Genomic DNA, 15,880 nt, shown 5'->3' on the forward strand with positions numbered 1-15,880 from the left:
TCTATGTGACTGTGTCTGTACAGGCAAGGGCATGCATGTCAGTGTGTGTGTGTGTGTGTTTCATGCTTGGCTGGGTATGTGTCTAGGTGTGAATGAGTGTGAGTTTCCATGTATGCCCATGTGTGTTTGTGAGTCAGAATCTCATAACCTTCCCATCTCAGTTTCTTCACCTGAAGAATGTGGAAGTCATGGTATCTTTTTTGTTTATTTGTTTTGTTTTGTTTTTTTTTTGACATGGTTTCTCTATGTATCCTTGGCTGTCCTGGAACTCACTCTGTAGACCAGGCTAGCTTCAAACTCACAGCAGTGTACCTGCCTCTGCTGGGATCAAAGGCATCTTCCACCAGTGCCTGACTAAAAATCATAATATCTTTACTCTTTTCTTTTTTTTAAGATTTATTTATTTATTATGTATACTTTGTTCTGTCTGTGTGTATGCCTGCTTCCCAGAAGAGGGCACTAAACCTCATTATAGATGGTTGTGAGCCACCATGTGGTTGCCGGCAATTGAACTCAGAACCTCTGGAAGAGCAAACAGTGTTGTTAAGCTTTGAGCCATCTCTCTCTTTTACTTTTAAATCTGTCTCTGGCACTGGAGAACTGGCTAAGAATTTTTTTTTTAAGACATTTTTAGTTTACTACAGTGTTCTGCCTGCAGGCCAGAAGAGGGCACCAGATCTCAATATCTCATTACAGACAATTGCTTGAGCAACCATGTGGTTGTGGGGAATTGAACTCAGGATCTCTGGAAGAGCAGTCAGTGCTCTTAATCTCTGAGCCATCTCTCCAGGTCCCCCCCCCCCCGCCAAATATCTTAATGGGGTTGTTTTTGTTTTTATCCCCTAGAAATTCTTTTATTTAAGCAAATTTTGAAGGTAAAAGTAGAGACACGTAATCTTTCATGTAAATGAAACAGTCCAGCACCACAGGTTACAGAGACTGACTGCTCATGTCTCAATCATGTGACTTGTCTTCCAACCTGTGGCCAAATCATCTGGTTTACAAAACCCCAAAGGAAAACACAGACATAATCAATTCAGCAGAGGTTCTATTAAATAAGAGTAGCATACAAAGCTGTGATTATGGGGAAGCAAAGAAAGTCTGAGCATTAGAGACGTAACGCTTGCTTGCTCCTTGTTGGAGCCAGCCCTTCACCTGCTATGCAATAGGTACAATTACTGTTACATTAATTACATTGCTATTTCACGTCCTCTGTATCAGTGCATGGTTAAACTAGTCAAACCCTCCACATGGGTAGGTTTCCCTACAATGACAGCACATGCTACCATTTCAATTATGGCACAAAAATTTCTTTTGTGTTTCTAACAAGTGTGGTCAGTACACTAACCTTGAGGTCGTATCAGAGGCAGTGCTCCTTCAACTCAACTCTACTTCCTGGAACTTAATATTTCCTGAAGAATGTTCATTTGTAAATCCTTTATTGCATCAATGTTTCTCCTTCAAGCTTCTCCTACATCAAAATGACCCAGACAACAAACAACACATGCTATCGAGCAATATCCGTGTTACCCTCAACATTTATGCTTGAGACTCATTTTATTAAGCCCCCTTCAGTCTATTTGCTGTTTTCAGCAAATGATTATCATAACACACATGCACACACACATGTATTACATTGTATCAGGAGCATGGAAGAGTACATCATTTAAGATTACAGTTTTGTGTTAGCTTAGGTTGTAAAATCTGACATGGGAAATCTAAGGCAAGTAAGGTCGGTTGCTGACTGTTATCAAGAAGGCAAATCGAACAAACACCCCGAGTGCACAGGAGAACAGCAGTCTTAGGACTTAAGAGACTTCAAGGTGTATCATTAACTCTGGCTGTGAGGCCCCGCTAATGTTCCAGGCTCTTTTTTTTATTAATTAATTTATTTAATTATTAAAGATTTCTGCCTCTTCCCCGCCACCACCTCCCATTCCCTCCCCCTCCCCCAATCAAGTCTTCCTTCCTCCTCAGCCCAAAGAGCAAGCAGGTTTCTCTGCCCTGTGGGAGGGCCAAGGACCACCCACCTCCATCCAGGTCTATTAAGGTGAGCATCCAAACTACCTGGGCTCCCACAAAGCCATTACGTGCAATAGGATCAAGAACCTATTGCCATTGTTCTTCAGTTCTCAGTAGTCCTCATTGTCCGTTATGTTCAGCGAGACCGGTTTTGTCCCATGCTTTTTCAGTTCCAGGCTCTTAGAGTATAAAGATGCCTTCGTATTTCTTCACCATAGATAAGTTTCCAGGTTGAGCAGAAGGAAAAGAGGAAGTGAGTAAGGTACACTATTGTCAAGGACACGGATCACTGTGGATGTTTTCAGTGGAGACTCAGAACCAGAACAGCCAGCCGGTAAAGGATATGGCTTTGGAGGAGGCTGCTCAGAGCTCTAACCTGAGTTCTAAAAGTTACTGACTTTGTGGTTTGAAAGAAAATGGATTCCATAGGACCACAGGGAGTGGCACTATTAGGAGGTGTGGCCTTGTTGGAGTAGGTGTGGCCTGTTGGAGTAGGTGTAGCCTTGTTTGAGTGGCTGTGGCCCTGTTGGAGTAGATGTGGCCTTGTTGGAGTAGCTGTGACCTTGTTGGAGTACATGTGGCCTTGTAGGAGTAGGTGTGGTCTTCTTGGAGTAGACATGGCTTTGTTAGAGTAGGTGTGGCCTTTTTGGAGTAGGTGTGGCCTTTTTGGAGTAGGTGTGGCCTATTGGAGTAGGTGTGGCTTGTTGGAGTAGGTGTGACCTGTTGGAGTAGGGGTGACTCTGTTGGAGTGGGTATGGCCTTTTTGGAGTAGGTGTAGCCTTGTTAGAGTAGGTGTGGACTTGTTGGAGTGGGTGTGGTCCTGTTGTGGTGGGTGTGGCCTTGTTGGAGTGGGTGTGGTCCTGTTGGGGCAGGTGTGCCTTTGTTGGAATAGGTGAGGCCTTATTGGAGTAGCTGTGACCTTGTTGGAGTAGCTGTGGCCTTGTTGGAGTAGATGTGGCCTTGCTGGAGTAGGTGTGGCCTTGTTGGAGTAGATGTGGCCTTGCTGGAGTAGGTGTGGCCTTGTTGGAGTAGGTGTGGCCTCTTTGAAGTAGGTGTGACCTTGTTGGAGTAGATGTGGCCTTGCTGGAGTAGGTGTGGCCTTGTTGGAGTAGGTGTGGCCTCTTTGAAGTAGGTGTGACCTTGTTGGAGTAGATGTGGCCTTGCTGGAGTAGGTGAGGCCTTGCTGGAGTAGGTGTGGCCCTATTGGAGCAGGTGTGGCCTTGCTGGAGTAGGTGTGGCCCTGTTGAGTGTAAAGACACTCCTTTCAGGGCTGATTCTTTTGTTTCTTATTTAATTTTTGAGACAAGCTCTCTCTATTACACAGCTCTGGCTGTCCTGGAACTCATTATGTAGACCAGGCTGGTTTCAAACTCACAAGGATCCTCCTGCCTCCGCCTCTGCCTCTGCCTCCTGTGCTCTGGACCCTCAAGGTCTGTACCACGGTGCCCAGCTTGTTTTCTGTGTTTATTGCTGTATTGTTTATCTGTAGAAACTTCAATAGTATATCTATTAAAATGATCAGGGCTTCTAATATCTGTACTTTTCAAGATGTATTTCCATAAACTCAAGAAATATTTGTCAACAAGCTTTATAAGTTAAAGAACGAGCCGGGTGTGGTGGCACACGCCTTTTATCCCAGCACCCCGGAGGCAGACGTGAATGGATCTCTGTGAGTTCTAGGCCAACATGGTCTACAGAGTGATTGCCAGGACAGCCAGGGCTACACAGAAACCCCACCTCAAAAACAAAGAAAGGAACAACAACATAAATAACAAAACAAATCTGTGGTAAATAATATTTTGGGTTGTTAACCTGAGTTTATTTGTTCTTGGCTTCCTGAAAACCCCCTTCTCAGCTCTTTTCTCAGGCAGCTGACTCTAGGTTCGTGCTTCTGGAAAAGAACGAGGTTCCCTAGGGCAACAGTTAGCTGGCCCCCATAGAGTGGTCACAGTGGTTATTTCTGGTTGCCAAATATCCTAAATGATTGCTAGAACTGGCCAGTGCCTGTGCCGTGCTGGTTATTTGGTGTTTAGAGGAGTGATGACCATTGTGGCTGGGAAGTAGAGAAAATCTGGAACTGATTAATATGGCTCCAGGGGTGTGAGTTCAGATTGAGAACAAAGGGGAGAAGGGTATTCAAGTGGAAGAAAAAGAGTTGTTTAGCACCAAAAATGAATAAGGCAAACTCATCTCAGACTGTGGGAAAGAGATGAAAAGAACAGAGGTCAAGGGTTCCTGAGATGCCGAGCTCCGTTCTCCCTTCTGGGGGACAGTCTTCGATTCTGCCTTCTGAGGACACAGTCTAGGCAAGATCCCTGTGGTGCATCTCGGCATAGCTACATGGGGCATCTAGGCACAGCTTTGTGGGGCGTCTCGACACAGCCACCTGAGACATCTCGGTATAGCCATGTGGTGTATCTAGGCGCTCCTGTTCCCTGGGGACCTTCCAGGGATCTTTTATCTTTAGTTGGATATAGAAGTGGCCATTGAATAGCCTCAAAGAGAGATGAGCACAGGCCAATGGTCTTCTGTGTTCACCCAAGCAGAGCACTCTGCGGTACAAAACTGGGGAGACTGCAGAGAGGACCAGGTTTAGTGTCCCCTTAGTCCTAGAGAGCGCCTGTGTGAAATGGGGATTAGGTGGAACATGAAAGCCATTTCTTGAACATCTGAAATTTTGTTCCTGATTATGTTAAAACTTTCTTTGCAGCTTATAGCCAGTTTTATCAAATGCTTTATAATGAAATTTGATAGCATGCACTAGAAGACATTGTGAGTGACCTTTCTAGCAGTCTTTTTTAAAAAATGTATTTTTTCTTAGTATGTCCGCTGTACTGGTTTGATTGAGAATGTCCCCATAGGCTGATACTTGAACTTTGGGTCCCCAGTTTGTGGTCTTTTCTGGAGATTCTTTTAGGAAGTATGCCTTGCCAGAGGGGGCGGGTCATGTGACCTTTGAGATTAAAAGCCCCATGCTGCTTCTAGTTCTTTCTACTTTGTGCTTGTGATGTGAGCTCTCAGCTTCCAGTTCCTGTCACCTGCCATGCTTGTCATTTGCTGCCAGGCCTCCCCACCACAATGGACTCTCATCTCCCTGGAACCACGAGACAAAACAAACGCTTCCGTAAGATCCCTTAGTCGTGGTATGGTATCGCTGTAACCGCAGTGTAGCTAACACACCCAGCTATCGCATAAGTGTGAACAGAGACTCTATGATTAGGGAGCTAACCCAAGAAAGAGAGGAATTCCGAGTGTTAGAGATCTGCCCCATCCCATGCAGTGTCCAGTGACAGAATGCAACCCTGACTCATAGCACTGATGTCCTTCATCTCATTCCATCTGTCTGTTTGTCTTGTGCCGGCTTCTTTCCTACACTTCGCTAAGTAGGAAAATAAAGTTAGAAAAACCACACTTTTCATTTCTTACTGTTCACATTTTTATTTATTCAGAATTTGTCTCTTTTCCCCACACCAAGATATCAGGTTTTATTTTGGAGGCATATTTGCAAAAAACTTAGAAATTTGTGGAAATTCACTCTTGAATTTCCCTGGACATGACTCTGAGGCTACCTCGGGGAAGGGTTGGATCTCTGGTTGTAGGGGAGTCTTGCAATTCGACATTGAGTTGCTGGGGAAATTGGCTTCAGGCATAGCCAGAACTTCACCTGCATTTAGTGGAGGGAGTCGGTAGATACTTCCGACTTGTCGATGGTGGAAAGGAGGGAACCCTTTACCCCTTTTCCCTGAGTGGCCATGTGGTGGACCATGGCCCCGATGGTGTGGTGGACCATGGCCCCGATGGTGTGGTGGACCATGGCCCCGATGGTGTGGTGGACCATGGCCCCGATGATGCGGTGGCCCGTTGTGTTCTTGATCATTGGAGGGTGGATCACAGGGTCCATAGTCATAGAAATCGTGTCCGTGAGGAGGGGGTCCATGTGGAGGGTGTCCATGTGGAGGGGGTCCATGAGGAGGGTATCCATGTGGAGGGGGCCCATGTGGAGGGGGTCCATGTGGAGGGTGTCCGTGAGGAGGGGGTCCATGTGGAGGGTGTCCGTAAAAAGGGGGTCCGTGAGGAGGGGCTCCATGATGCTCACGACCATGAGGACCACGTGGGTGTTTGCCAAAAGGAGAATGCTCACGGCCCCAGTGGGGTTTTATGTCACTCGCGTTTCTAGCCTGCTAAAAGACACAGGAAAGTGAATATAATTATGTAAGAAGTTAGATGTTAGGCTTGACTTAGACCAGAGGTTCTCAAAGGTTTCACAAATCAGTGGAAGAAGTAGGATACCAAAAGAAACTCTTTGAATTTTTAAGAAATTATTATTTTATGTGTGTGGGGTTTTGCCTGCTTCTATGTTTGTGTGCTCTGTGTGTGTGTGCAGTGCCAGTGGAGGCCAGAAGAGGGCATCAGAGCTCCTGGAACTGGAGGTACAAACAGCTGTGAGCTACTATGGGGGGGGGGGCTAGGAATTGAACCCTGATCCTCTGTAAGAGTAGCTACTATTCTTAACTGTCAAGCCAGTCTTGCCAGCCCAGTTCTTAAATATTTTTCTAGCCAGATTACATTTAAAATACAAAGAAAACGGGCTGGAGAGATGACTCAGAGGTTAAGAGCATTGCGTGCTCTTCCAATGGTCCTGAGTTCAATTCCCAGCAACCCCATGGTGGCTCACAACCATCTGTAATGGGGTCTGGTGCCCTCTTACATGTGTGTGGTGCAGGCATACACACAGAATATTGTATACATAATAAATAAATATTAAAAAACATTTAAAAAAATAAAAGAAAAGAAAATACTAAGAAAAACTGTCATTGAATAGCATGATTATTTCCCAAGAGGAATACTATTTTGACAAGTTAGAAAGATAATCTCAAAAGTAATGGTGGTCCTTTGGATGATGTTTCATTTTAAAAAATTATATTATTTTTTCCAGGCAATGGTGGTGCATGTCTTTGATCCCAGCACTAAGAAGGCAGAGACAGGCAGATCTTAGTGATTTTGAGACCACCCTGATCTACAGAGCAAGTTATAGGACAACCAGGGCTAAACACAGAAAAACCCTGTCTTATTTTTCTCATTTCAATGAAAAGTAATGAAACTCTATCAAGGAATGGTACCTGTCTATTAAACTAGCATCTTATGGCGGATATGACATTCCCACCTTAGTCCCAAGACACTCTTCTGGAGGACAGACAGGCACACCTTTTGTTGTTGTTGTTGTTGTTTTGTTTTTCAAGACAAGGTTTCTCTATGTAACCTTGGCTCACTCTGTAGACCAAGCTGACCTTGAACTCACAGAGATCTGCTCACCTCTGCCTCCCAAGTGCTGGAATTACAGGTGTGTGCCACATTGTCCAGTTTTTTTTTTGTTTGTTTGCTTGTTTGTTTTTGTTTTTCAAAGACACTCTTCCAGAATATAGCCACTCTTTCAGAAGACAATTAGTCTCCAAACCCTGAACTTGAGCTCTTTTTTAAAAAAAACAAAACAAATAAACAAAAAACCCAGAGTCTTTCTCTGTAACTCAGGCTGGCATTGAATTTGGCTATTCTGCTATTTCAGCTTCCCACATGTTGGAATCACAGTTTTACACCAACAGACTTTAACTTAGAAATAAATCTATGGTTGGGCATGGTAGTGTTACATACGGCTGGGTGTGACCGTGCACACCTCTAATCCTAGCATTTGGGAGTCAGAGGTAGGCAGATCTCTAGGAATTTGAGGTCAGCTTGGTTTCCATACTGAGTTCCAGACCAATCAATGTTATGAAGTGTGGACTTGTCTCAAAAGAAGAAAAACAAACAAAAAGACAAAACCAAAGAAATGAAATAAAATAAAAATAAATAAAACCTATAGAGCCATGTTCTTGATGACACAAACCTACTCTGTCTCTATCTCTCTGTCTCTGTCTCTCTCTCTCTCTCACACACACACACACACACGTCATAACAGCCAAATGAGTCAAATGTACAATGTATCAGAAATGATCACTTAACTTGGTCCTGCTCATGACAAAGGATGCTCAGCCAGCCTACCTCAAAGTCGAAGACTTCACAGTTTATGTCAATGTTTTCTGGGGTTTCCAGGTCAGTGGCATCTACATTGTAGGACAAAACTGCTCTGCAGAATCCAAAGACCTGTGAAAAAAGATGCCTGTTAGTGTATGTCAGTGCGTGTACAGTGAATGGGCACATATGTGTGTGTGAGTGTCTGAGTACAGGGGAGTGAAGATCGAGGAAAGGGACCAGGTCTGTGTCTTCCTTTTGGACAAGCCCTGGAGTTGAGGTCGGAACAGAGTTCCTATTTCCTGACACTTTCTGGCTAAGAGTGTACAGGCAAATGGTTTAGATTCCAGGCCTCTCTAGGTGGGTGGTGGAGCACCCCTTCAATCCCAGCACTTTACTTTCTCTGAGTTCGAGGCCACACTGGACTAGAACGTAAATTCCAGGACAGCCAGGGATACACAAAGAGACCTGTCTAGAAAACAAACAAACAAACAAACAAACCACCAAAATGAAAAGAGATTTCAGGCCTCCTTATTCTGGGGTAGCGGAGCCAGACACTTTCATGGCTTCAGCGGAATTGTGGGGAAGCTCAGTAGACAGTAGGTGGAGAGGTGCTGTAAATGTGTTAGCCACTTTCTCATCACTGTGACCAAATACCTGCTAAGCAATGCCTAAGGGGCAGAGATACCCAGTATTTCTGGAAAGATCTTCCGGCAGATAATGGGTCAGTTTGATCAGGGATGAGGTCCTGCTGGACAGACCTGGATTCTAACCCAAGCTCGACTGTGAACCGGGGCAGGAACCAGGGTCACTTCTTCTCTTGTCATTTACCATCCCATTGGGGGTTGATTCATGGTTGTTGATGGCCCTAGTGTCTACTGGTTATTAGTTCACTAAACCTTTGATCTTGATGAATTGAAAACTCAATTTCACGTGTATGTATATGGTAAAACTATTTTCCCACCTGCAAACCAGAGAAAACATGAGCGCTTACCTTCTGCAGTGGTGGTGCGAGTGTTGGTAAGGGAACTCAATTTGACAGGAAAGAGCCCCTTCGAGTAGTGATCACTGTCTAAACGACATGTTTCACAGGTGTGTCATACTTACTGGAGGCCTTCTGTGGAAATACTGTGTAGAACAGTTCCTTATAGAGAAATCCACATAGTAATTGGTTCTTTCCCCTCCTCTCTAGAACAGAGGAATCAGTAGAGTTTCAGGAGCAGAAAACATCAAGAGGAAAAGCAATAGATGCTTATTATTCAATATTTCTTAAAGCACTATGGGAATTAAAATGACAACTGCATGCTGTTTTTCTATGGCTTCTGCTTTGGAAAAATATATGACGTCGGTGATAAGAGATCGCCATTTTGCAGAAACTCTAATATACAGGCAGAAGCACTGTAGGGAAAACACCCCCCCCTGAACCCAGACCCCCATTCTTGGGGGATGTCGCTGCTACTGTTTTCTTTTCCATTTTATTTATGTTTTTATGTGTGGGGTGTTTTTCCTGCATGTGTGACTGTGCTCTGTGTACACACAGTGTCCAAGGAGTTCAAAAGAGGGTATCAGATCCTATGGAATAAGTTACAGATGGCTGTGAGCTACCATGTGGATTCTGGGAAGCCAACCTAGGTCATCTAGAAGAGCGGTCAGTGCTCTCAACATGTGAACAATCTCTTCAACCCCATTGCCACTGCTTTCATGTGTTTCTTCTTCTAGGCTTTTCCACATGAAGGGATATTTAGATATTTAAATATTTCATTTGCATGGGCTCATAAGCTCAGTAGTGGTCTGCAATCTGCTTTTTCTCTCTTGCCAATACATGTGAGTCCAGAACACTCTTCATGGCAAACCATATTATATGTATCCCGTTGCATAAAACATCATGACCTATTCGAGTTTCCCTTTCCAAAACACTTGGCAGGGCTAGAGAAATACTGTGGTTGTTAAGAGTACCTGCTGCTCTTTCAAAGGACATGAGTTCAATTCCCAGTACCCACAGCAGGAGATCCAGTGCTCTCTGCTGGTCTCTGGGGGCAGAGCACACTCAAAGTGCACATGCATATACGCAAGCAAACACTCACACACATGCAAATAAAAAATCTTTAAAATATGAAAAGCAAAGGCCAACCATCAACTGGCTGTTCTACCAGACAGTTCTGTGTGGGAGGCCCTAGAATTCGTGGTCTATGAGGTAACATAAGCGACAGTGCTGGTCATGGTGAGGATTTTGCTTTTGTTTTTTTGAGCCTCAGTATTCTAACCATAATATAAGAAGGCTAAAATTGGACGGTTTTTCAATGCTCAAATAACCCCATCATGCTCTTGCCTTTCCTTTGGATTCTTTTCTTTTTCCTTTCAGATGTTCAGTGTTTCCTCGTTCTACTCTCTCTCAAGAAGTTGTAGAAAAGCTGTGCATTGGCCTTGCTGGTGGCCGAGCATCGAAGGCTGTGACTGTCAGAAAGGAAGCTGGCCAGGTGAGGCAGGTAGATGGTGTGTGCCCCTCAGCTCTCCCACCAGGTCGGAGCAGGGAAAACTCACCGCTTTTATAACCCTCTCTACTCGGTCCACTCGGAAAGAGGCAAAGCCGTTGTTCTCCCCTTTGTACTTTTCCAGGGCATTATGGGCTTGTTGTCTGTGAACCTCGGACTCTCCAAGGTATTCCAGGAGCACAGGGCTGTCTTTGGTGTTGCTCAGGGCTGAGGAGACTAAGGAAGAAGAAAGAGGGTGAGGCCGCGGGGTCAGAGGACCAGGTCTGAATACAGCTCATGTAAGTGTGGTGTGCAGGGGACACTAGGTTCTGTATTAAAGAGAGAAGAACTGATGCTTAAAGTAACTTGTCAGGATCAGTCATTCAAGCTGCACAGACATCAGGCTGTCCCTGCCTGCTGGTACTTGTTGGGACCTCTACCCATGATGCCTTGCCCACTCCAGACTTCACAACTTGTTATCTTTGTCAAGGAGCGAGCTTTAAGTTAAAGGTACAGAAAAAGATCCAGTAGTCTCTTTCTTTTCCTCTCTCTCTCCTTTCTTCTTTCTTTTTTATTTTTTGGTTTTCGATACAGGATTTCTCTATGTAGCTCTGACTGTCCTGGAACTCACTCTGTAGACCAGGCTGGCCTCAAACTCACTGAGATCCACCTGTCTCTGCCTCCTGAGTGCTAGGTCTAAAGGTATGCAACACTACCGCCCAGCTCTCTCCTGTCTTCCCAACCACAAGGAATCACTCTGTAGCTGGCCTCAATCTCACACCTTGACCTCCTGACTTCTGGGAGGGCAGGCCTGTACCACCATGCCTTGCTTCTTTCTTTCTTTAAACAACTTTCTGTAGAAGCTACTGGGTTGTTGCCTATGTTCAATCATGCTGAAATCTGTCTTTCTGAAACTAAGTCTTTCAGAAAAATAAATAGGAGTCTGGACTCTGGAACCAACGCTGTAGAGTTGTAGCTATAGGCATATCTATTATGTCTCCATCGCTTCTGAAAATACACATTGGATCTTTGCCAGATCCAGTTAGTTTTATCTCTAAAATAGAAAGTTTGGCAATGATTACTTCATAGTCTTATGTGAGGTTAAACAAAATGACCAATGCATGACAAAATACAATATATAACTACTCTGTACACTGTGGAGTGATATAGAACGTCTAACTGTCGAAGCCAGTTCTTACCAAGTGTTAAGGATTCTGTGAAGATGACACAGTCTATTTGATTCCAACAAGAATCCTAAATGAGAAAAACCTAAAGAGGTTATATAACCTACTCCCCAAGCCACAATTATTTTGAAGATAATATATCTGGGCTGGCAGAAGTTCATGACCTTGGAAACAAAATCTAGACACGATTCCATTCCAACAGTGTTGACTCTGAGGCAACTGGCAAAGAAGGAAGTTTGAACTTAAGCTCAGGCCGGTCGAAACTCAGAGCTAAATCTCTTTAATGGTGTGTGTACTGCCTCTTGAAGTCTCTATGTTTACATAGTAAATCTCTTTAAATGACGTTTGCCAGGGTGGGGATGTTGTCTATTTCAGCAGTGAGTGCGAATGGAGAAGGGAAGGGCTGTGGCCCTCTCTGATGGCTACCATGTGTTCCCTTACGAACACCACCTTATGATCGAGTTCTGTGTTAATTTGGAATGAGCAATTCGGCAGACGACCTTACCAGAGCTCGTGGTGCAGTTATAGTTGTTCACTCTAAAGTCTTGAGACTCGTTAGAGTATCTTGTAGCTATGACCTTACATTGTCCAATCACCTGCAAAACAAGACGATTTTAAGCCCTTACAGAACCATGTGCACAGACAGCCTATGGCAGAATACCAAGGCCGTGTTACACTGTCTCATGTAACGTGTATTTGGGGATTCGTCCATCAGTCTTGTCCCAGAGCGGCTTTTTCAGCCTGCTCCGTGTGCTGCACACCATTGGCACACCACACCCTGCTGAGAGCAACTGTTTAAATGGATCGTGACCACTTCCCAAACATTTTCAAAGGGGACAGAACTAGTGTGTCCCCTCGGTGTGCAAAACTCTCTCTTCTGTCCCTAACATCCCATGTCTGCTGATTCCCTTGTGCTGTCCCCTGTGACAGTAACCAGGGCTAGCATGCACAGCAAGGCCGTGTTCCTCGCTGCAACCCTGGCTGTCACTGCTAACAGAAGGACCGATCATCAGTCTTCACAGCACACAGTTCCCAGTTCATAAATGTATAGACTGTGGGTCTGGAAATGACATGGGCGTTCCAGTTGAGGAGACTGACATCTAAGATGTTTGGGGATTTGCCCAAGGCTCCTAGCTGCTGATTCTCTCCTGGGGAGGCCACAAGCCCTGCCGACTTACTATAACGGGGTTCCCAAGAATGGTTCTTAAGGGAGTACTATTTAAGGTTGACGTCATCTTCATGCATAAGCAGCTTTTTCTAGCTTCCATGTGGCTCCACTGAGTGAGCGGAGTGGATAGAAGAAAGAAGAGCAGCGGTCCTAGATACTTACGATTTCAGTTTGCCGCGAAGCTTCAAGACAGTCATTCTCAGATTTTGTGGATAGGACCCAACAGTCAGATTCTTTCACATCTAGGACAAAGTAGTAGATGGTGGCATTTCCCTAAGGATGACAAGGAAGGACCAGGTCAGTAGGATGTGGGAATCCAGATATTTCTTGTTTTGGTTTGTTTTTTGTTTTTGTTTTTAATGATAGGAATTTCTTTCTTTCCCTTTTCTTCCTTTCTCTCTCTTTACCTCCCCTCTGTTACCCTCCATTATCCTCCATTCCCCTCCGTTCCCCTTCCCCCCTCTTCCCCTCTATTCTCCTCCCCTTTCCTTTTTCTGTCCCTTGCTTCTTCTCTTTCCTGTTTAAGAACAGATCCTAGGATGTGAAAACCCAGGCTGGCTTGGAATTGAACGTCCTGCTTCACACTCCCTAGTGCTGAGGTCACTATGCCCGGCAGCAATCGCCCTTCTTAAACAAAATTTCTTGGCATATCCAAATCTCTGCAGATATTCTCTTGTGTCCTCTAATCTAGGTATTTGAATAAATAGCTTCAAATAGTGATTTCTAAATCCTCTCCTTAGGGATCAGGATGTTTCTTTTTTCTCCTTTATAAAGGTGCCACTAAATGGCCCTGTTGGCTTAAGTAGAGGTATTGGAAATGCAAGCCTGGAGTTCAAAGTGACAGCAGCCACTGCCTTCTCTGGTCTGTATTTGTGGTCCTGTCCTCTGTTCCTGAACTGGCTTTCCCTCCTTAATCTTGTCTGGAGCTAAACTTGTTCACTTTCGCTCCATCTCCCTGGACTTCCTCATCCTCCTCAGTGGCTTCCTTAATTCTTTACTTGGGTTCTGGCTCTACAAATGTAAATTGCATAGGCCCAGGGTTCATACCTAGGACCCCAAAGCTCAGGAAGATCAGGAGTTCAAGACCAGCCTGAGCTAAAAATAGCAACAGGAGCAGCCAAGATAAACAAACAAGGAGAAAGATGAATGGATCTTGTTTTGATCAGTTTCTTTGCTTTGGCCAATCACCAAGCAGGTTGGACGGCTTTTCAGTGACATGTCTCTTGTGTCCTATCTCTTCCTTTTCTTTGCTGCCACCTCAGTCTAGTCCTCAGTTCCAAATTCCTGAATACAGGAACAGCTTCTTAGTTCATGTCCCCATTACCTGCCTCTGTCTCCTCGACCTCATTGTGTCCCCTCCTCCCACCTCTCTGAACTGTCATTCAGAAGTAGCGCCTTGCTCTTTCGTCCTGTGTCCAACACATGTGGCAAAGAGCTTAGAGTGGTAGAAGTAGCGCCTTGCTCTTTCGTCCTGTGTCCAACACATGTGGCAAAGAGCTTAGAGTGGTAGAGATGGTCATTAAATGGCTTGTCTTAAGTTCCTGTGTTCCCATCTTCTGCATTTTGCCGTCCTTCCATGTCTCCTGTGCTGTAGAAAGTATAAATTGTTTTGTGTGTTGTCTGCAGTTATCCATGGTCTGGCTTTCTTATTTCAGTCATTTCACCAGAGAAGATGAAGGCTATTGTTGTTACTGTTATTGCTGCAATGGGAAGAATCAGCATCTCTCTACAGTCCCTACTGGCCTATCAAATCCATTCTAAACAACCATATAATCTAAATGAAGGCAACGAGTTTGCATGGCTTCAAGATAAGCCTTACTCTTTTCCAGCTTCACACGGAATCCCGCCCTTTTCAGAACCCCACTGAACTTCGGTAACTCCCTCCCTGTTTCCTCAATTACTTCGCAACACACCTCTTTCTGATACCCCACTCTCCTAGAGGAGACAATGTGCTAGGATACACCATTCAAACCCCGTCCACCCTCCAAAACCCACCAGCATCTTTCCCTTTTGGTATTAAGAAATCTGTTATTAAATTGTTCCAATATCTTCGGCAGGCACATGGTCACAAAATATGGCCTCTGTGCACTTAGCAGATTCTTGTTCTAGTTTTCAAAGTGCCCAGTAGTGCATGGGCTCAGCATAGTACTTCTAGCTCCTTACAGACTGATGCATCACTAATGACATGCCAACGACAAACATTAATTTAGAGGCAAACCCAACAATTTCGAGCAAGCTTCAGGAACTAAACAGGAAAACCCGATGAAAGTCATTAATTCTGCAAAGCAGTCTGCTCAGGGACTCTAGTCCCTTTTCCCCTTCACACATGACCTCCCAGCTCAGCACCTCATTGGCCATTCTCACCACTGTGTCCAAGTGAGCGTCTGAGACTCGCAGCAGCTGGAAAGCATAGCCGTTCCTCCGCCCTTTATTGATCAAATCTAGAACTTTCTCAGCCGAAGGCTCGGAAGCATCACAGTTGGTGGGACTCAGGGCATGGGAATACTGCAGGGTGACTAGAAGCAGTGCTACAGTGAGCACCTTCATTGTGCTAAACCATTCTAGGCTGTGGTCCACCATAGCAGAGGACTCGATAGTGGCACGCACCAATTGATAAAGGTTTTATAGAGTTTTGTTATATAACTGTGGATGTTCACCTTGACCCCAGGATCAAATATCTGTCAACAGTCTGTAAATGATTAGTGTAGAGAAAGTTGAGACATAACATTGCTGCGTGGGTCAGTTCATCACCCACACAACCTTGGTTATATCTGGTGGGCAACTGATACAAAGTGTGCTTGGCCCTAAACACTTATTGTGTGGGTGTGGGGATGGAACTGGAAGTAATTTTTCTTCTATCTGTATCAGTTGAAAATCTTTATCCTTGGCTGCCTCTTTGGATTATGGCATTAAAATTCCTCAGTGGAGCCCAGCCACATTATCTGAGGGAATAACATACCCAACAGCCTGTCTCATGCGTGGCATGGCCTTCTGCTGTGGCTGTGGAATCAGATGGGAATTTCTAGCCC

At 44.8% G+C, this 15,880-nt stretch overlaps 1 protein-coding gene across 2 annotated transcripts; it reads right to left on the reverse strand.

Moving 5' to 3' along the window:
• Positions 1 to 5,481: 5,481 nt before the first annotated feature.
• Hrg (histidine rich glycoprotein) lies at positions 5,482 to 15,431 on the reverse strand. Of its 2 annotated transcripts, none has more exons than XM_057765435.1 (7): positions 15,216 to 15,431; positions 13,014 to 13,124; positions 12,189 to 12,279; positions 10,570 to 10,736; positions 9,136 to 9,216; positions 8,059 to 8,160; positions 5,482 to 6,200 (listed from the first exon to the last, which is right to left on the reverse strand). In XM_057765435.1, the coding sequence occupies exons 1-7, from the start codon at positions 15,429 to 15,431 to the stop codon at positions 5,508 to 5,510; spliced, it is 1,461 nt and encodes a 486-aa protein (XP_057621418.1). In that variant the 3' UTR covers positions 5,482 to 5,507. The 2 variants fall into 2 exon arrangements, with proteins under 2 accessions (XP_057621418.1, XP_057621416.1); XM_057765433.1 differs by having other exon boundaries at positions 5,482 to 6,203.
• Positions 15,432 to 15,880: the final 449 nt, after the last annotated feature.

This window comes from Chionomys nivalis, chromosome 3 (assembly GCF_950005125.1).
Source record: "Chionomys nivalis chromosome 3, mChiNiv1.1, whole genome shotgun sequence".
Taxonomy (NCBI): Eukaryota; Metazoa; Chordata; class Mammalia; order Rodentia; family Cricetidae; genus Chionomys; species Chionomys nivalis.

Bases quoted from the DNA above. Each gene is read 5' to 3' on its own strand.
- Hrg (XM_057765433.1), bottom strand. From the start codon at position 15,431: ATGGTGGACCACAGCCTAGAATGGTTTAGCACAATGAAGGTGCTCACT. The intron at 10,737-12,188 runs GTAAGGTCGTCT...CTTCTTCCTTAG, and splicing joins TAACTGCACCACGAGCTCTG to TCTCCTCAGCCCTGAGCAAC. The intron at 6,204-8,058 runs GTAGGCTGGCTG...TGTGTCTTTTAG, and splicing joins GTGAAGTCTTCGACTTTGAG to CAGGCTAGAAACGCGAGTGA.